Source organism: Camponotus vicinus, unplaced genomic scaffold (genome assembly GCF_025532165.1).
Source record: "Camponotus vicinus isolate PSW18456_S1 unplaced genomic scaffold, iyCamVici1.0 SCAF_1, whole genome shotgun sequence".
NCBI lineage: Eukaryota > Metazoa > Arthropoda > Insecta > Hymenoptera > Formicidae > Camponotus > Camponotus vicinus.
This window is the reverse complement of record NW_028141945.1, coordinates 11508532-11531180: the sequence shown is the minus strand read 5'-3', so window position 1 is coordinate 11531180 and position 22649 is coordinate 11508532. Positions and strand designations below refer to the sequence as shown.

The 22649-nt window shown below is 27.0% G+C and overlaps 1 protein-coding gene and 1 pseudogene across 1 annotated transcript; both read right to left on the bottom strand.

Annotated features, from left to right (window-relative positions):
* Nucleotides 1-517: 517 nt before the first annotated feature.
* On the bottom strand, nt 518-9553 carry LOC145974206 (uncharacterized; annotated as a pseudogene).
* A 758-nt stretch (nt 9554-10311) lies between these two features.
* On the bottom strand, nt 10312-21303 carry LOC145974218 (uncharacterized). The gene is made up of 8 exons (XM_083104027.1): nt 21202-21303; nt 17361-17829; nt 16596-16826; nt 16234-16511; nt 14743-14931; nt 12028-12502; nt 10742-10972; nt 10312-10652 (listed from the first exon to the last, which is right to left on the bottom strand). Exons 1-8 carry the CDS (start codon nt 21301-21303, stop codon nt 10312-10314), a joined length of 2316 nt encoding a protein of 771 aa, XP_082960153.1.
* Between the last annotated feature and the right edge of the window lie 1346 nt (nt 21304-22649).

The following is a 22649-nucleotide window of genomic DNA, read 5'->3' as shown; positions in this document are numbered from 1 at the left end:
TTACATTTTTTAAATTGTCTATCGGGCAACTATTCTTTTTGTCGAGCGGAATCATGTGCGTCTTGCATATGCGTGCGCATATTTTACTGCATTTTATCTCGATATTCGTTTGACAATAAATAGTATAGATACAATTTATTCACAAGTGAAAATAAAATCAAATAACTTGCTTTTTTTATTCTACAGATCAACAAAATTAATAAAGAATTATGTGATACGAGTAAGTAATTTTATGTCATAAAATGTCTATCCTCGAATTTAATATAATAATAATGTACTGACTTAATATAATAATGTACTGACAGTAATTTCAAATATGTGTTTGTATTAATTATTGATATAAATATAAGAAATACTAATTCGGTATGAACAAAGTAATATAGCAATAAGTTTATTAACATGATATTTTAATAGATATTTTATCTATTTCTATTTTGAAAGTATTACATTATACTATCGAACGTATCAAATATTTACAGTTTGCACGGATTTCTTTCATTCGCATCCTCCGAATATTTCATACTCCGAGCATTATACGAAGTACAGACAAATATGAAAAAGAGGTTCTTAAGATGCTCACATAAGTTGAGAGATTGACTACGATGTAATTTCCAGCTTGCAACGCGACTGGATATTTCGTCTGCATAAGAATAAAGATTACGTTTTTTACCAATTTTCTGGGAAAACTATACCAAGCACTTTGATAAATAGAGAGCCCTATTTCTTCCATTTTAGATTTCAGATAATTCCCGATAAAACTGTACAGAGTTAATTGTGTCAGAATTATAATCTGTACCGTTAAACTCTTTCCTATCATAGCGGTATTATTGACTTTCAACGCGAAGATGAACTGAAAACCTGAAGAGAGTATTTTTCTGCTGAATGTTAATTTCTTTCGTAATTTACTTATTTCGCAGACTAATCATAATATTCACCTGTCATACATAATATTATGCTGATCATAAAAAGTTTTACCAGCAATACGAAACTGATTAGATCGGCAAGTTCTCTGGCCAGAGTTATCAGTTCTTGAGTCTATTCTGATGTCTTTGAATCAACGCATTGAAACGATCATGAATTCGCGGACTTGTGACGTCGAAATTGAAGAAATGGATTCTCAGAATGTTTACTTGACCACAAATATGTAATGTAATGTTGAGAAACAACACATCATTACTTTTTGGGAAATGCATGGAATTATTCTATTGCATTAATAATCAAAGCAGTACTGATTATTCTGTTATATTTAAATTATTATTATACTTTTGTAATCAAATGAAACACACACACACACACACATGCACATGTATAACAAAATATAGCAAATAATATTGCTCTTAGTTTTTTTATACATATATATATATATATACACTCCTGGACAAAATTAACGCATAATTTTTTTTTCATTTTTTCTTTAAAAGCTGATATTTAAATTTTAAAGAAAAAGTGAAAAAAATTAATGCATAAGTTTTTCAATGTATCATATATTGTATGTGTGTGTGTGTGTGTGTGTGTGTGTATACACACACACACACACACACACACACACACACACACAAATAAAGCATGATATACATAGCATGAGAAAATGCAAAAATTTTCGAAAACATAAATTTTTTTTTAAATAAACAGTAGTTGAAACTGTCATATGTAATTTAATTATGTACATTTGTAAAAAAAAAATTATGTCATCTAATCTGCTTGATCAGGAGAACAAGGTGGTTTTAATGCACCTCGGAATTAAATCATGAAATCATGCAAAAATTTTCGCTTCTTAACAATATTGTCTACAATTAATAAAAAGTGCGTAAAATTAATAAAATTAATTAAAATCTTTATGTATGTAAAATAATATAAGTAAAAAAGTTCTTGTTTCTAAGTAACATTGGATAAGACATAAAATATGCATAAGAAATTAAACAATTATTACCAAGATTAGCTGAAGTCGCCAGTACTAGTATAATAGTTTCCAGGAGACAGGAAATTATATACATGCTCGTTGGAAAATTGAAATACTCCAGAGCGCATCTCGATGGAACTGCGTACTCTAACATCATATCTTCGTTCGTTATGTTAATCCAATTACCTTGAAAATAATTCAAATATGGTATTATTCCATGTATTAGACAACTAATGTAAGAAAAACCCAACATGGAATAGCAAAGAATCCTTCCTATAAAAGCATGTCTTCGCATAATTTCGCGCTCTTTCGTATTGTCAATTCTCAGATAATCGTTCACGGCAGAGTTGTAATTGTTAATCAAACTTTTTGCATAAATGCGGAACCATATTGTCTTTAGCACACCAAGTAATCCGCAAGAGATTGTTGTCACACAAATTATATTCTGCTCTACGTCAGTACAGCCCACATATAGCTCCATGGAAGGCAAGATTGCGATTAGACTCTGTTAATTGATATTTTCCCATATATGTAATGATTCGTGCTCAAAAAAATATATCTCATTCCTAACTCAATAAATTTTTAGTTATAAATATTCTATTAAATATGAATGCTACTTTTTCAGTCTCATGTTTCTTCTCCTTCTTATTCTCGTTCAATTTCCCTTAATTTCTTTCTCTTTCTTTCACTCTATAAAATATGATATAAAAATAATGCTTTTTATCAGACTGATTTGTAGATGCAAAGTATTATGTACATATTCATACTTTTTTATATTTATTATTAGTATAATTAATTTTATCTAATTCTTACATATTAAAATTATGCAAAATTTATATATATTATTAAAATAATGTATAAATAATAATATAACTTGTATAAATAGAAGATATTTTTGCATCAAAATATAAAACGTGAAAAATACAACAAATTCTAATATTATTTAAATTTTGTGTGATATTTTGTAACATTATAATAACTAAAAATTTACATTTAAAAAATAATTAAAAAAGATGTCAAGTCAAACACAATCAAAAATATACAATACTGTAACATATTGCTACTAAATAGTTTATAATATTGTTACTAATTATACTTTTACAAAATAATATTATTTTAATGTGTGCAAAACATATTTATTTAAGTTTATTTAAGTTTAAATAATTGTATTAAACTTATTAGTTTAAATAATTGTATTAAAATTATATTAAAAACAATTTGTTGTAAAAAATAATTGTTCTAATTTCTTATAAACTAGCGTTATTAATTTTATTTGTTGATGCTCGAGTTAAGAAAATATCGACTGTATCAAAATATCCAAATATAACATAATAAGATTAGCAAGAATTAAAATGCTAAAAGACATTAAATACTTTTTTCGGTTTAAACATTTAATTACAAACATCACTATATATTTAACAGATCGTTAAAGTTATTTTTGGATATAAATCATTGCGAATATGTCCGAAAATTGTACATAAATTCTCCTTTACTTTCAAATTTTAATTTCTATTAATGAACATGTTAAACCTCAAAGATACCAAATTTTGTTAAATCTGAAAGCCGTTAACGCAATCACCTATCAAAAGCAAAAACTATACAAGATTAATATTGTATTTATGTAGCATATACTGTGTATGTGTATAATACGTGACAATCGGTGATGACGTTTTGTATAAAAAACATTTTTACATTAAAAATTTGCATTATAACATTTCTTCTTATAAAAAATGTAGACTGAAAATAAAGAGATACTTTTTATATAATTAAAACTCAAACTATCAAGAATTCAATTGGTTCAATCATTATTAAAATATGATAATCTGAGGTATTCACATAGCTAATTCGTATAGATACTTAGGATATTTCGTTACTCCTGCGCGAGAACCGTTACGAAATCAAGAAACAAGTAGTATAAGACGTAATAAATTATGGCGTAAACTTTCCATAATGTTTCTCAAAAAGGATTGTATCATTTTTACACATGATTAAAAAAACATGATATAAGTCATAAAACATATAAGTCATAAAACAAAAAACATTACGCTTATCGTCAAAATTTTTCAATAACTTACAGTTATGGTGATTTACAACTCATGTAATGTGTTAATATTAGTAAGAGCATTTCATCATAATATACGTTATCAAGAAAATATAAAAATCTTGATATTATCATCACATCGAAATTTTTTTCAAAGCGTTGCAATATCAATGTAGAAAATATTCTTTATTATCTTCGAGCGATCGCGAATGTGTCAATGATCTTCAAGATTCAAAAGTTACTTACCTCACAACAAGTGCTTACGACACATCGTAACAGCGAATAAATGTTATAAACTTGAAGTGGCCAAACACCCATAGGCCACGTAATCAATTTAAAAGGAACCATCGCGTATGCGATATCGTTCTTCCATCGTTCACTTGCCATTGTCGATATAATGACACTGACTGATGCCGAGAACCGATGATCCGCACACTATATCGACATGACGCAGTATTATATTTCATTTTGTATTCAACATGAAAAGTATATGCTTACCAGTCTACCTCTCTTAAAGCATTATGGCAAAATGCAAATAACTACATTCTATGGAAAATGTCGCTCTTATGGAAACTGTATATGGTACAATTTCTAAATTGTTATCGTTTATCGAGCAACTATTTTATTGAATAAAATTATACGTGTGTTACTTACCAATATATGAACACATTTTTCTACATTTTACTCGATATACGTTTGAATATAACAATAAATAGTATAGATTTATGTAGATTGTTCAAAAGTGAAAATATAAGTAAATAACTTGCTTTCTTTATTTTATAAACGACACAATTAACTGACAGGAAATATCTATCTATAAATTTAACATAATAATACATCAATATCAATATCACATATGTGTACATTATTGATATTGTATAGGAAATATTAAAGTATATATTTATTATTGAATAGGAAATTTGGCACAACCATATTAATTTGGATAATAAATTTATTACACTTAAATAAACACTTCTACATGTATTGTTATTTGGAAAGTATTATATCGCACTATCTTGAATCTATTAAATATTTACAGTTTGCAGAGGTTTCTTTCTTTCGCAACTTATATTTTACACTTCGAGCATTATACGAAGTACAGACAAACATGAAAAAGAGGTTTTTAAAATACTTAAAAAAGTTGAGAAATCGACTGCGATTACATTTCCAGCCTGCAACGCGATTGGATATTGCGTTTGCATAAGAACAAAGATTACATTTTTTGTCAATTTCCTAGGAAAATTATACCATGCACTTTGATAAATGGAGAGTCCTATATCTTCCATTTCGGATTTCAAATAATTCCCGACAAAACTATACAGCGATAGTTGTATCAGAAAGACACTCAATGCCGTTAAACTCTTTCCTATTATAACAGTGTCATTGATTTTCAGCGCGAAGATGAATTGAAATCCTGAAAAGAGAATATCTGTTTAATGTAAATCTTTTTTCATGTATAATTTACATATTTCATTGAATAATCATAAATAATGTAATAATTACCAATTATACACAATGATACGGTGATAATAAATAGTTGTATCAACAATACAAAACTGATCAGTTTGATGAGTTTTCTGGCCAGCCTTATCAGATCTTGATGTCTTTGAATTAGCGCATTGAAACGATTGTAGATTCTTGGATGTTTTACATCGAGATTGAAAAAGTGAATCCTTAAAATGTTTACTTGACCGCAAACATGCAATGTAATGTTGTAAAATAACGCGTCACTACCTTTGGGAAATGCATTGTTGTGTCGTATTAACTTCTTGCATTGAAATACTCATTTATACTTATTATTTTATTGTAATTAAAGACAATTTTTGTACTTAGAAGATATCGCAATAAATAACAAATAATATTTCTCTTAATATGTCTAATATATGTATATTTAAAATATAATATTCTTTGCATAAGGCGCTAGTTTTTAAAAAATTTCAAACTTCTTTTAAACAAACAGTAACGAAACGTTAAGGCTGTCATATGTAATTATTGTTTACATTAATTATTTTTATTTAATAAGAAAAAGATTCTACCATCTAATTTATTATGCATGATCAGAAAAACTGGAAGGTTTTGGAGTATATCAGTGGAATAATTTGCCGTAAATCACGCAAACGCAGCGTCTTTGCAATGTTTCCCATAGCCAAAAAATGTATAACGTGAATAAAATTAGTAAACGTATATATACACTACCCTCCACAAGTTTGAAAACACATTGCATTTTACAGATAAACAATCGCATGGCAGCAATCTGTGCAGATTTTTCATATGAATATATTGCAAGACGTTTAAATGATGATATGACGCCTGTTTATACCGAAAATATACCGAATAATTATTACGCCGCACCGAACTTCACGGAGTTAAATTTCGCGCGTTGATTTGTTCTGCATCAATTAGTGCTACTACAGCATATCAGATGCTGTAGTGGAATGCCTGTAATGTTTACGCGCATTAGAAGCATACATCAGAGTAATAAGAACTTATTTAAGTGCAGTTTGATTTTAGTTTCTGTAAATGTAACAAAAATTACTACAATCATTAAAAATGGCTCCGAAGTGCCAGATTCCATATGAATTGCGAGTCAAGATTATTATTTTACAAGAAGAAGGATATAACATCCGGCAAATATTGAAGAAATTAAAGTTATTTTCTTTATATTGTATACCTTTATAGAGTGTTTCCATACTTATGGAGGGTACTGTATATGAAGAATAATAAATTTGTTTGCATGTGTGTAATATTGATTAAAACATAAATTAAACATATAAATTAGGTAAATATTACCAAAATTTGCTGTAGCTGCTATGGTTAGTACAACAGCTTCGATGAGACAGGAGATTTTATACATGCTCGTTGGAAAATTGAAATATGCCAAAGCGCATCTCGATGGAATTACATATTTCAATATCGTATCTCTATTCGTTTTGTTAATGCGATTATCTTGATCATAATTCAAGAAAGGAGTTACCCCATATACTAGACAACTAATGTAAGTAAAAGCCAATAAAGAAGAGCAAAAAATCTTTCCTATGAAAGCATGTTTTCGCATAATGTCGCGCTCCTTTGTGTTCTCAATCGTCAGATAATCGTTTTAAGCAGAATTGTAATTGATAATTAAATTATTTGCATAAATGCGAAACCATGTTATCTTCAGTACACCGAGTAATCCGCAACAGATTATTACCAGACAGACTATATTTTGCTCTATATCAGTACAGCCCATGTATAACTCCATGAAAGGCAAGATCACAATAAGGCTCTGTTGATTGATATTTTCTCATAATGTTTCCCTATACATAATATTGCTCAGAAAAATTATATCTCACTAATTCATTCAATGATTTTTTACTAATATATATTTTATTTAAACGCAAATGCTACTTTCTTACTCGCATATTTTTTCTCTCTCCTATTTTCATTCAATTTCTATCAATTCTTTCTCTTTTTCACTTCTACAAAGTACGATATAAAATAACATTTTTTACTAGACTGATTTACAGAAAAATATTATATACGTAATCATATATTGTATATTGCATGTTTACTGTTAAAATTGTGTTATAGAAACTATATATTTACTATTTGCATATATATTTAATTTTATATATATATATATATATGTGTGTAATAATTAAAAATTTATTATAGAAAAAGTATAAAACAGACACATCAGTTGTAAGAAATGTGCATTATTAAAATTCTGTTACAAAACAGTATATAATAATTTTTGAAAAAATATTACTAATATTGTTTTACTAATACTATTTTAATGGATACAATACAATGTTATTTAAACTTAAAAAGATTGTTAGATTAAAATTATCATGCAAGTTATCGAATTGTTGTGCAAAATGGATGTTTTAATTTCCTGCAAATTGGCACTATTAATTTTATTGTTGAGCATTCCAATAACAAGTTTCTTTAATAAAAATTATTTTTATTTCGTATTAATAATCAATGTTTAAACTTGGAATAACTTTTTAAATTTTATAATATTATTATTTTTGTAAAAATTAAAACAACTACTATTTTGTATCATAGTTTTTTTATAATGTTTTTATTTAAAAAAATAAAATAACAAGTTTTTATCCTTGTTAGTTGGCACAATTTCTTTATATTATTGTTTTTGTAGAAAATTGAAAGAATTTTACACAATAATTTATATTTAACGTAATAATTTTTTAAGATTAAAATAATACTGTACTGTACAAATTAAAATAACACTATTTTGTAAAAATATTTTGTACACTATTTAACAACTTTTTACTATAAATAAATTACTATAAATAAATTAATTTATTATAATAAGTTTTAATAGGAAGTAATAATAAGCTTTTCATTACTGGAACATGTACTTGGCGTCATTTTACTTTTTTAAACAAGCAAATTTTTATATCATTTTTTTAGTACACCATCTTTAATCAATATAGAAAATAATTCAAAAATTTTAATAGGAAAACTGAGGCTGCAATAGTTTATAAGTTATAAACGATCAAAATTTACCAATGATATCGCTTAGTCCCGTAAGCACATGCGTCTCGATCTGTCATCTGTTATTGATTTTCTCAAGTCAGGTGATATTGATTTTTGCCGCACAGCTGATTTTATTTTGTCGTTTCTTATGTGTATGTGTATTACATCGTATATTATAGCGATTAATTAAAATTGACTAATTATAAATAATGTACAGAAAATATTTAACTTTTTTTCAAATAAAAATTTAAATAATTGTTTAATTATTACATTTAAATAAAATTGTAAAACCTAATATTTTCTCATATTTGAAAAGCGACATACATTTCTTTTTAGTTAAAGAAATATTTATAGAGAGAGAATTTAATTTATTAACATTAATTTTTTCCTTCTATCTTTTTAGATTCTGAAAGAGAAATGATATGTTTTAAAGGAAAATTATCACATTGAATCTTTGCATCATAATAACTCTGCTTATACAACACGAGCAAAAATAAAGAAACTTTTTTTATAAGAAATTAAGCTATCGAAGTATATTAAAAATTTCATCGATTCAACCGATTAGTGTGAAGTCCTATTTAATTAAAAATATTATCAAATAATCGATTCGCGTATAAATACACGGAGAGTTTCTGCTGGTGCACATAAACTTGATGCGAGGCATTATTGTGTCTCTTTATAATCTTGATTTTGTTTCATCGTTGTGATAGTATATAAATAGAGAGCGTGATAGATTGTATTTTATTTTTACACATGAAAAAGATATACTTAAATAAATCATAAAACTTGAAAGGAAATCCTTTTTATTGTTAGAATTTTGAACGACTCTTATTATCGTATTAATTTAACAACTCATTTAAAGTATTGTTACAAAAGAGAATCATTATTATGCGTTATTAAGAATTGAAAATGTAAAATCTTTATCCTATTACACCAAAGTTTTCTCTAGAGCGCTGCAATATCAATGTAAAAAATATTCTCCGTCGTTTTCGCGAATTGTGCGTGATCTATGAATGTCAAAAGATACTTACCGCACAACAAGTGCCTAAGCCATAACGTAATAGCGAATAAATGTCATAAACTTGAAGTGGCCATGAGCCGATGGGCCACATAATCAATTTAAAAGGGGTCATCGCGTATGCGATATCGTTTTTCCAACGTTCACTTGCCATTGTCGATACAATGACACTAACTGATGCCGAGAACCGATGGTCCGCACGCTATATCGACATAACGCAGTATTATATCTCATTTTTTATTCAACATGAAAAGTATATGCTTCCCAGTCTGCCTCTCTTAGAGCATTATGGCAAAATGCAAATAACTACGTTCTATGGAAAATGTCGCTCTTATAGAAACTTTATATGGTACAATTTCTAAATTGTTACCGTTTATCGAGCAACTATTTTTTATTAAATAAAATTATACCTGTCTTACTTACCTATATATGAACACATTTTTCTACACTTTACCTCGATACACGTTTGAATATAACAATAAATAGTATAGATTTAGATTGTTCAAAAGTGAAAATACAAATAAATAACTTGCTTTCTTTCTTTTATAGACGACACAATTAACTGATAAAAGATTTCGCGATACGCGTAATTTTACATATCAGGAAATATCTATCTATAAATTTAACATAATAATACATCAATATCAATATCACATATGTGTATGTTATTGATATTGTATAGAAAATATTAAAGTATATGTTTATTATTGAATAGAAAATTTGACACAACCATATTAATTTAGATAATAAATTTATTACACTTAAATAAACACTTCTACATGTATTGTTATTTGGAAAGTATTATATCGCACTATTTCGAACCTATCAAATATTTACAGATTGCAGAGGTTTCTTTCTTTCGCAACTTATATTTTACACTTCGAGCATTATACGAAGTACAGACAAACATGAAAAAGAGGTTTTTAAAATACTTAAAAAAGTTGAGAGATCGACTGCGATTACATTTTCAGCCTGCAATGCGATTGGATATTGCGTTTGCATAAGAACAAAGATTACATTTTTTGTCAATTTCCTAGGAAAATTATACCATGCACTTTGATAAATGGAGGGTCCTATATCTTCCATTTCGGATTTCAAATAATTCCCGACAAAACTATACAGCGATAGTTGTATCAGAAAGACACTCAATGCCACTAAACTCTTTCCTATTATAACGGTGTCATTGATTTTCAGCGCGAAGATGAATTGAAATCCTGAAAAGAGAATATCTGTTTAATGTAAATCTTTTTTCATGTATAATTTACATATTTCATTGAATAATCATAAATAATGTAATAATTACCAATTATACATAATGATACGGTGATAATAAATAGTTGTATCAACAATACAAAACTGATCAGTTTGATGAGTTCTTTGGCCAGTCTTATCAGATCTTGATGTCTTTGAATTAGCGCATTGAAACGATTGTAGATTCTTGGATTTTTTACATCGAGATTGAAAAAGTGAATCCTCAAAATGTTTACTTGACCGCAAACATGCAATGTAATGTTGTAAAATAACGCGTCACTACCTTTGGGAAATGCATTGTTGTGTCGTATTAACTTCTTGCATTGAAATACTCATTTATACTTATTATTTTATTGTAATTAAAGACAATTTTTGTACTTAGAAGATATCGCAATAAATAACAAATAATATTTCTCTTAATATGTCTAATATATGTATATTTAAAATATAATATTTTTTTCATAAGGAGCAAGTTTTTAAAAAATTTCAAACTTCTTTTAAACAAACAGTAACGAAACGTTAAGGCTGTCATATGTAATTATTGTTTACATTAATTATTTTTATTTAATAGGAAAAAGATTCTACCATCTAATTTATTATGCCTGATCAGAAAAACTGGAAGGTTTTGGAGTATATCAGTGGAATAATTTGCCGTAAAATCACGCAAACGCAGCGTCTTTGCAATATTTCCCATAGCCAAAAAATGTATAACGTGAATAAAATTAGTAAACGTATATATACACTACCCTCCACAAGTTTGAAAACACATTGCATTTTACAGATAAACAATTGCATGGCAGCAATCTGTGCAGATTTTTCATATGAATATATTGCAAGACGTTTAAATGATGATATGACGCCTGTTTATACCGAAAATATACCGAATAATTATTACGCCGCACCGAACTGCTCGGAGTTAAATTTCGCGCGTTGATTTGTTCTGCCAATTAGTGCTACTACAGCATATCAGATGCTGTAGTGGAATGCCTGTAATGTTTACGCGCATTAGAAGCATACATCAGAGTAATAAGAACTTATTTAAGTGCAGTTTGATTTTAGTTTCTGTAAATGTAACAAAAATTACTACAATCATTAAAAATGGCTTCGACGTGCCAGATTCCATATGAATTGTGAGTCAAGATTATTATTTTACAAGAAGAAGGATATAACATCCGGCAAATATTTAAGAAATTAAAGTTATTTTCTTTATATTGCATACCTTTATAAAGTGTTTCTATACTTATGGAGGGTACTGTATATGAAGAATAATAAATTTGTTTGCATGTGTGTAATATTGATTAAAACATAAATTAAACATATAAATTAGGTAAATATTACCAAAATTTGCTGTAGCTGCTATGGTTAGTACAACAGCTTCGATGAGACAGGAGATTTTATACATGCTCGTTGGAAAATTGAAATATGCCAGAGCGCATCTCGATGGAATTACATATTTCAATATCGTATCTCTATTCGTTTTGTTAATGCGATTATCTTGATCATAATTCAAGAAAGGAGTTACCCCATATACTAGACAACTAAAGTAAGTAAAAGCCAATAAAGAAGAGCAAAAAATCTTTCCTATGAAAGCATGTTTTCGCATAATGTCGCGCTCCTTTGTGTTCTCAATCGTCAGATAATCGTTTAAAGCAGAATTGTAATTGATAATTAAATTATTTGCATAAATGCGAAACCATGTTATCTTCAGTACACCGAGTAATCCGCAACAGATTGTTCCCAGACAGACTATATTTTGCTCTATATCAGTACAGCCCATGTATAACTCCATGAAAGGCAAGATCACAATAAGGCTCTGTTGATTGATATTTTCTCATAATGTTTCCCTATACATAATATTGCTCAGAAAAATTATATCTCACTAATTCATTCAATGATTTTTTACTAATATATATTTTATTTAAACGCAAATGCTACTTTCTTACTCGCATATTTTTTCTCTCTCCTATTTTCATTCAATTTCTATCAATTCTTTCTCTTTTTCACTTCTACAAAGTACGATATAAAATAACATTTTTTACTAGACTGATTTACAGAAAAATATTATATACGTAATCATATATTGTATATTGCATGTTTACTGTTAAAATTGTGTTATAGAAACTATATATTTACTATTTGCATATATATTTAATTTTATATATATATATATATGTGTGTAATAATTAAAAATTTATTATAGAAAAAGTATAAAACAGACACATCAGTTGTAAGAAATGTGCATTATTAAAATTCTGTTACAAAACAGTATATAATAATTTTTGAAAAAATATTACTAATATTGTTTTACTAATACTATTTTAATGGATACAATACAATGTTATTTAAACTTAAAAAGATTGTTAGATTAAAATTATCATGCAAGTTATCGAATTGTTGTGCAAAATGGATGTTTTAATTTCCTGCAAATTGGCACTATTAATTTTATTGTTGAGCATTCCAATAACAAGTTTCTTTAATAAAAATTATTTTTATTTCGTATTAATAATCAATGTTTAAACTTGGAATAACTTTTTAAATTTTATAATATTATTATTTTTGTAAAAATTAAAACAACTACTATTTTGTATCATAGTTTTTTTATAATGTTTTTATTTAAAAAAATAAAATAACAAGTTTTTATCCTTGTTAGTTGGCACAATTTCTTTATATTATTGTTTTTGTAGAAAATTGAAAGAATTTTACACAATAATTTATATTTAACGTAATAATTTTTTAAGATTAAAATAATACTGTACTGTACAAATTAAAATAACACTATTTTGTAAAAATATTTTGTACACTATTTAACAACTTTTTACTATAAATAAATTACTATAAATAAATTAATTTATTATAATAAGTTTTAATAGGAAGTAATAATAAGCTTTTCATTACTGGAACATGTACTTGGCGTCATTTTACTTTTTTAAACAAGCAAATTTTTATATCATTTTTTTAGTACACCATCTTTAATCAATATAGAAAATAATTCAAAAATTTTAATAGGAAAACTGAGGCTGCAATAGTTTATAAGTTATAAACGATCAAAATTTACCAATGATATCGCTTAGTCCCGTAAGCACATGCGTCTCGATCTGTCATCTGTTATTGATTTTTTCAAGTCAGGTGATATTGATTTTTGCCGCACAGCTGATTTTATTTTGTCGTTTCTTATGTGTATGTGTATTACATCGTATATTATAGCGATTAATTAAAATTGACTAATTATAAATAATGTACAGAAAATATTTAACTTTTTTTCAAATAAAAATTTAAATAATTGTTTAATTATTACATTTAAATAAAATTGTAAAACCTAATATTTTCTCATATTTGAAAAGCGACATACATTTCTTTTTAGTTAAAGAAATATTTATAGAGAGAGAATTTAATTTATTAACATTAATTTTTTCCTTCTATCTTTTTAGATTCTGAAAGAGAAATGATATGTTTTAAAGGAAAATTATCACATTGAATCTTTGCATCATAATAACTCTGCTTATACAACACGAGCAAAAATAAAGAAACTTTTTTATAAGAAATTAAGCTATCGAAGTATATTAAAAATTTCATCGATTCAACCGATTAGTGTGAGGTCCTATTTAATTAAAAATATTATCAAATAATCGATTCGCGTATAAATACACGGAGAGTTTCTGCTGGTGCACATAAACTTGATGCGAGGCATTATTGTGTCTCTTTATAATCTTGATTTTGTTTCACAATCGTTATGATAGTACATAAATAGAGAGCATGATGGATCATATTATTTTTACATGAAAAAGATATACTTAAATCATGAAACTTAAAAGGAAATCCTCCTTATTGATAAAATTTTTCAACGATTCTTATTATCGTGTTAATTTATAACTCATCTAAAGTATTGTTACAAAAGAGAATCATTATGCGTTATTAAGAATTGAAAATTTAAAATCTTTATCCTATTACACCAAAGTTTTCTCTAGAGCGCTGCAATATCAATGTAAAAAATATTCTCCGTCGTTTTCGCGAATTATGCGTGTCAGTGATCTTTGAATGTCAAAAGATACTTACCGCACAACAAGTGCCTAAGCCATAACGTAATAGCGAATAAATGTCATAAACTTGAAGTGGCCATGAGCCGATGGGCCACATAATCAATTTAAAAGGGGTCATCGCGTATGCGATATCGTTTTTCCATCGTTCACTTGCCATTGTCGATATAATGACACTAACTGATGCCGAGAACCGATGGTCCGCACGCTATATCGACATAACGCAGTATTATATCTCATTTTTTATTCATTGAAAAGTATGTGCTCATCAGTCTACCTCTCTTATGTTAAAGCATTATGACAAAATGCATACAACTACGCTCATAAAAAATGTCGCTTTTACGAAAATGATATATGATACAATTTCTAAATTTGTTGTTACCGTCTACCGAGCAACTATTTTGTTATTGAATAAAATTATATGCCTTATGATCTACAAGACAAAATAATGTGAACACCTAAAAAATACATTACATTTGTTTATTAATAAAATGTTAGGTCACCATTTGCTTTTAATACAGCTTCAATTCTCTCTGGAATAGAATCATCGAATTTTTGAATAATCTCCAGAGGAATATTGTCCCATTCTTTTATCAAAATACCTACCAATTGCTTCAGAGATGTTGAAGGTGGAAATCTGCTTCTCACTCTTTTTTCCAAAACTTTCCATAGTGATTCGATGATATTTAAATCGAGTAATTGTCCCAAAGAAGATGTTAAAATTCATTTTGATGCTATTCAAATCAAAATTGAACTTTTCTAGCTGTGTATATAGGTACGTTATCATTTTGAAAAATGGCATTATTTAATAGAAGAATGAGACAATATTCTACTAGAGACTATTCAAAAATTGCATGATTTTATTTCAAAGAGAGTTGAAGTTATATTAAAAGCACATGATGGCCCAATATCTTATTAAGGAACAAATATAATTTTATTAATGAACAAATATAATATTTAATTTTCAGATGTTCACATTATTTTGTCTACCTCCTGTATATATAAACACATTTTTCAATATTTTATCACGATATTATTCGTATTATAACACAATAAATAGTGCAGATTTAATTATTCAAAATTAAAAATAGGAGAAAAATAACTTGCTGTTTTTACTCTGCTGACAATAAAATTAACTGATAGAGAATTTCGCGACTTGAGTAACTCTACATTTCAACAAATATCTGTCTATAAATTTAACATAATAATACATTAATATCAATGTCACATATGTGTATATTATTAATATTGCATAAGAAATATTAAAATATATGTTTATTATTGAATAGGAAATTTGGCACAAACAGATTAATTTGGATAATAAGTTTGTTACACTTAAATAAACACTTCTGCATGTATTGCTATTTGGAAAGTATTATATCGCACTATTTCGAATCTATTAAATATTTAAAGTTTGCATAGATTATTTTTATTTGCAACTTATATTTTACACTTCGAGAATTATACGAAGTATAGACAAATATGAAAAAGAGGTTTTTAAAATACTCAAATAAGTTGAGAGATCGACTGCGATGAGATTTCCAGCCTGCAACGTGACTGGATATTTTGTTTGCATAAGAACAAAGATTACATTTTTTGTCAATTTTCTGGGCAAATTATACCATGCACTTTGATAAATGGAAAGTCCTATCTCTTCCATTTCAGATTTTAGATAATTCCCAATAAAACTGTACAGCGTTAATTGTGTCAAGAAGGCACTCAATACCATTAAACTCTTTCCTACCACTACTGTATTATTGCTTTTCAACGCTAAAATAAGCTGAAATCCTGAAAAGAGAATATCTGTTTAATATAAATCTTTTTTTCATGTATAATTTACAAATTTTATTGAATAAGTAACATAATATTTACCTATCATACATAATAATATGGTAAGAATAAATAGTTCTATCAACAATACAAAACTGATCAATTTGACGAGTTCTCTGGCCAGCCTTATCAAGTCTTGATGTCTTTGAATTAGCGCATTGAAACGATTGTAGATTCTTGGATTTTTTACATCAAAATTGAAAAAGTGAGTCCTCAGAATGTTCACTTGACCGCAAACATGCAATGTAATGTTGAGAAACAACGCGTCATTACCTTTGAGAAATGCATTGATGTGCCGAATTAACTTATTGCATTGAAATACTCATTTATACTTATTATTTTATTGTAATTAAAGACAATTTTTGTAATTAAAAGATATATATTACAATAAATGACAAATAATATTTCTCTTACGTCTAATATATGTATATTTAACAATATAATATTTTTTGCATAAGGCGCAAGTTTTTTAAAAATTCCAAATTTTGTTTACACAAATAATAACGGAATACGTTAAGGCTGTCATATATAGTTATTTTTACATTACAATTATTTTTATTTAATAAGAAAAATGATTCTATCGTCTAATTTATTATGCCTGATCAAAAAAACTGAAGATTTTGTATTAGTGGAATTATTTGCCGTAAAATCACGCAAACGCCTTTGCAATGTTTCCCATAGCCAAAAAAATGCATAATATTAATAAAATTAGTAAACATATACATGTATGAAGAATATTAAACTTTTGTTTGCATGTGTAATATTGATTAAAACATAAATTAAACATATAAATTAGGTAAATATTACCAAAATTTGTTGTAGCTGCTACGGTTACTATAATAGCTTCGATGAGACAGGAGATTTTATACATGCTCGTTGGAAAATTGAAATATGCCAGGGCGCAGCTCGATGGAATTACATATTTCGTATCTCTATTCGTTATGTTAATGCGATTATCTTGATGGTAATTCAAGAAAGGAGTTACCCCATATATTAGACAACTAAAGTAAGTAAAACCCAGTAAGGAAGAGCAAAAAATCTTTCCTATGAAAGCATGTTTTCGCATAATGTCGCGCTCCTTTGTGTTTTCAATCGTCAGATAATCGTTTAAAGCAGAATTGTAATTGATAATTAAACTATTTGCATAAATGCGAAACCATGTTATCTTCAGTACACCGAGTAATCCGCAACAGATTGTTGCCAGACAGACTATATTTTGCTCTATATCAGTACAGCCCATGTATAACTCCATGAAAGACAAGATCACAATAAGGCTCTGTTGATTAATATTTTCTCATATATAATGTTTCCCCATGAATATTTCTCACAAAAATTATATTTCACTATTAATTCAATGAATTTTTATAAATATACGAGGATGGATTAAAAAGTTTCCGTCCTGACTAAGAAAAATTATTTTTTTGAGCAGAATGAAATTTATTTCTCAACATAGTCTCCCTTCAATTCAATACATTTGGTCCAATGTTTTTCTAGACTTTTCATTCCTTCAGCATAATAACTTTTATCTAAACCTGAAAAATAGTCATTAATGGCACTTATCACTTCAGCATTCGACGAAAACTTTTTCCCAGATATCCATTTTTTAAAATTTGGAAACAAGAAAAAGTCGCACAAGGCTAAATCTGGAGAGTGGATGTGGAATTATTTCGTACTTTAGTTCATACAATTTCTCCATCGCAACAGTGAGCAAACGCAACATCCAACGCGCGCTCTTTTTCATATCTAATTCCTCATGTAAAATATGCGCCCGTTCGTACGAGATATCAGCAACCCCTACTATTTGAAAGTTAATTGACAATCGTCTATCACGATTTGGTGAACATAATCGATCATCTCATCCATTATTGCGGTTTTTAGACGTCCAGAGCATTCCTCGTCGAAAATACTCGTTCTATCACGTTTGAAATCAGCAGCCCAAATTTTCACGGTTGTAAATGAAGCAGTAACATCTCCATACACTGAATCTAATTTGATTTCCGTAGAAGATTTCCCTTTCAAATAAAGAGATTTTATCACGATGCGATATTCCAATTTCTCCATTGTTAACAAGCTGTCACTTTTAAAGACTGTCAGAAACAAACCAACCGCTAGAATGACATCAAACTTAACTCTTTGTGTTTCTTTCGCTACCATCTATTGGACAAGTATTGAAATTTGCTTAAAATTTTGTTCTTTCTTGATCAGGTCGGAAACTTTTCGATCTACTCTCGTATATTTTATTTAAATGCAAATGTTACTTTTTCACTCGCTTTTTTTTCCTCCCACTTTCGCTCAATTTCTGTCAATTTCTTTTTCTCTTTATCACTTCTATAAAATACGATATAAAAATAATGTTTTTTATCAGACTGATTTATAGATGCAAAATAATATGCATATAATCATATATATTGTATATTTACTGTTAAAATTGTATTATTTAAATTAAATTAAAAAATTATATATTTAATATTTGCATATATATATATGTATTTATGTATTTATGTATTTATGTATTTATGTATATATATATATATACATATATATATATATATAAAATTAAAATAATCGAAAATTGCATATTATTATTAAAATAATATTTTGTAATACATAATTTGTGTAAATCAAAAGTTTTTTTGTCTCAAAATATAATGCATATCAAAAAAACACAACAAATTGTATTATCAATTTACATGATATTTTTGTTACTGTTTATAATAATTAAAAATTTTTTTTTTTAGAAAAAGTATAAAGGAAACACATCAGTTTTAAGAAACGTGCATTTTTGAAATTCTATTACAAAATAATATATCATATAATGTACTTTTACAAAATAGTGTTATTTTAATGTGTTAAACAATGTGTTAAACATGTGTTAGTTAGGCTTAAAAAGAATGTTATATTAAAACTAATGTGTAAGTTATCAAATTGTTATGCAAAATAGATGTTTTAATTTCTTACAAATTGGAACTGTTAATTTTATTGAGCATTCCAATATCAAATTTTTTTAATAAAATTTTTTTTATTTTGTATTAATATTCAATGTTTTGAATAAATTTTGAATAAAAGAATTTTGAAACTTTTAATAAATTTCTAAAATTTAATATTGTTATTTTTGTAAAAATTAAAACGACTATTTTGTGTTATAGTTTCTCTTATTATAATGTTTCTATTTCAAAAAATAAATTAACATAAGTTTTTATCCATGTAAGTTCATCACAATTTCTTTATATCATTATTTTTGTAGAAAGCTGAAAGAATTTTACACAATAATTTAGATTTAACAAAGCATTTTTTTAAGATTAAAATAATACTGTACTGTACTGTACAGATTAAGATAACATTATTTAGTAAAAATATTTTGTACATTACTTTTTAACAACTTTTTATAATAACAATAACCTTTTCATAATTGGAACGTGTATTTGACACCATTTACTTTTTTTAAACAAGCAAATTTTTATATCATTTCCTTAGTACATCATCTTTAATCAATACAGGAAATAATAAAAAAATTTTAATACGAAAGTTGTAGCTACAATAATTTATGAGTTATAAACGATCAAAATTTACTAATGATATCGCATAGATCTCGCTCAGACCCGTAAGCACATTTATGCATCCCGATCTGTCATCTGTTATTGATTTTTTCAAATCAGATGATATTGATTTTTACTGCATAGCTGATTTTATTTTGTCGTTTCTTATGTGCATGTGTATTACATCATACATTATAGCAATTAATTAATATTGACTAATTATAAATAATGTACAGAAAATATTTAACTTTTTTTAAATATAAATTTAAATAATTTAAATAATTGATTAATTATCGCATTTAAATAAAATTGTAAAACCTAATATTTTCACATATTTGAAAAGTGAGGTATATCTTTTTTTAGTCGAAAGAAACATTTACTGAAATTAATTGTCTATCATAAATTTTTCCTTTTATCTGTTTAGATTCTGAAAGAGAAATGATATGTTTCATAAAGAAAAATTTTCATATTAAATCTTTGCATCATGTTACCTCATACAACACGAATAAAAATAAAAAAACTTTCTTTGCATCATGTTACCTCATACAACACGAATAAAAATAAAAAAACTTTCTTTTATATAAGAAATTAAGCTATCGATTAAATATATTAAAAATCCCATCAGGTTCAGCCTATTATTGTGAAATCCCATTTATAATCTAAAATATTATTAAATAGTCGATTTGCGTATAGATACACGAAGAGTCTCTGCTGTTGCACATAAACTTGATGCGAGACATTATTGTGTCTCTTTATAATCTTGATTTTGTTTCACGATCGTTACGATAGTACATAATAGAGAGTATGATGGACATATTATTTTACATAAAAAAGATATACTTAAATCATAAAATTTAAAAGAAAATCTTTCTTATTGTTAGGATTTTTCGACGATTCTTATTATCGTATTAATTTACAACTCATCTAAAGTATTGTTACCAAAGCGAATCATTATTATGCGTTATTAAGAGTTGAAAATGTAAAATCTTTATTCTATTACATCAAAGTTTTCTCTAGAGCGTTGCAATATCGATGTAAAAAATATTCTTCGACGTTTTCGCGAATTGTGCGTGTCAATGATCTGTGAAAATGATCTGTCAAAAGATACTTACCGCACAACAAATGCCTAAGCCACAACGTAATATTGAATACATGTCATAAACTTGAAGTGGCCATGAGCCGATGGGCCACGTAATCAATTTAAAAGGGGTCATCGCGTATGCGATATCGTTCTTCCATCGTTCACTTGCCATTGTCGATATAATGATACTAACTGATGCCGAGAACCGATGATCTGCTCGCTATATCGACATAACGCAGTATTATATCTCATTTTTTATTCAACATGAAAAATATATGCTTACTAGTCTACCTCTTTTATGTTAAAGCATTATGACAAAATGCATACAACTATACTCTTAGGAAAAATGTCGCTCTTACGAAAACTACATATGATACAATTTCTAAATTGTTACCGTCTATCGAGCAACTATTTTTTTATTGAATACAATTATATGTCTTACTTACTACCTACAAAGATAGACAACATAATGTAAACATCTAAGAAATACATTACATTTGTTTATTAATAAGATGTTAGGTCACCATTTGCTTTTAATGCAGCTTCTATTCTCCTTGGAATAGAATTGTGGAATTTTTGAATAGTCTTTAGTATGAATATTCTCCCTTTCTTTTATCACAATATCTACTATTGCTTCAGGGATGTTGAAGAAGGAAATCTGCTCCTCACTCTTTTTTCCAAAACTGTCCATATTGGTGCGATGATATTTAAATCGGATAATTGTGCTGGCCAAAGAAGCTGGTTAAAGTTCATTTTGATATTCAAATCAAGATTGAACTTTTCTAGCGGTGTATATGAGTACGTTATCATTTTGAAAAATGGCATTATTTGATAGAAGAATGAGACAATATTCTACTGAGACTATTTAAAAATTGTATGATTTTATTCCAAAAAGAGTTATATTAAAGCTACATATTGCGTTATAAGCGTTATATTGAAGCTATATTAAAGGCAAATGATGGCCCAATATCTTATTAATAAAGAAATATAGTATTTATTTTTTAGGTGTTCACATTGTTTTGTCTACCGCCTATATATATCAGCACATTTTTTAATATTTTATCTCGATATTTGTTTGATTATAACGATAAATAGCATAGATTTAGATTATTCAAAAGTAAAAATAGAAGAAAAATAATTTGCTTTTTTTACTCTGCAGACAATAAAATTAACTGATAGAAAATTTCGCGACATGGGTAACTCTACATGTCAAAAAATATCTATCTATAAATTTAATATAATAATATATTAATATATTAATATATTAATATATTAATTTCAATATCAGATATGTGTATATTATTGATATTGCATAGAAATTTGGCACAAACAGATTAATTTGAATAATAAGTTTATTACATTTATAAATAAACTTCTTCATGTATTTCTATTTTGAAAGTATTATATCGCACTATTTCAAATCTATCAAATACTTACAGTTTGCACAGATTACTTTCATTCGCAACTTATTTTTATATT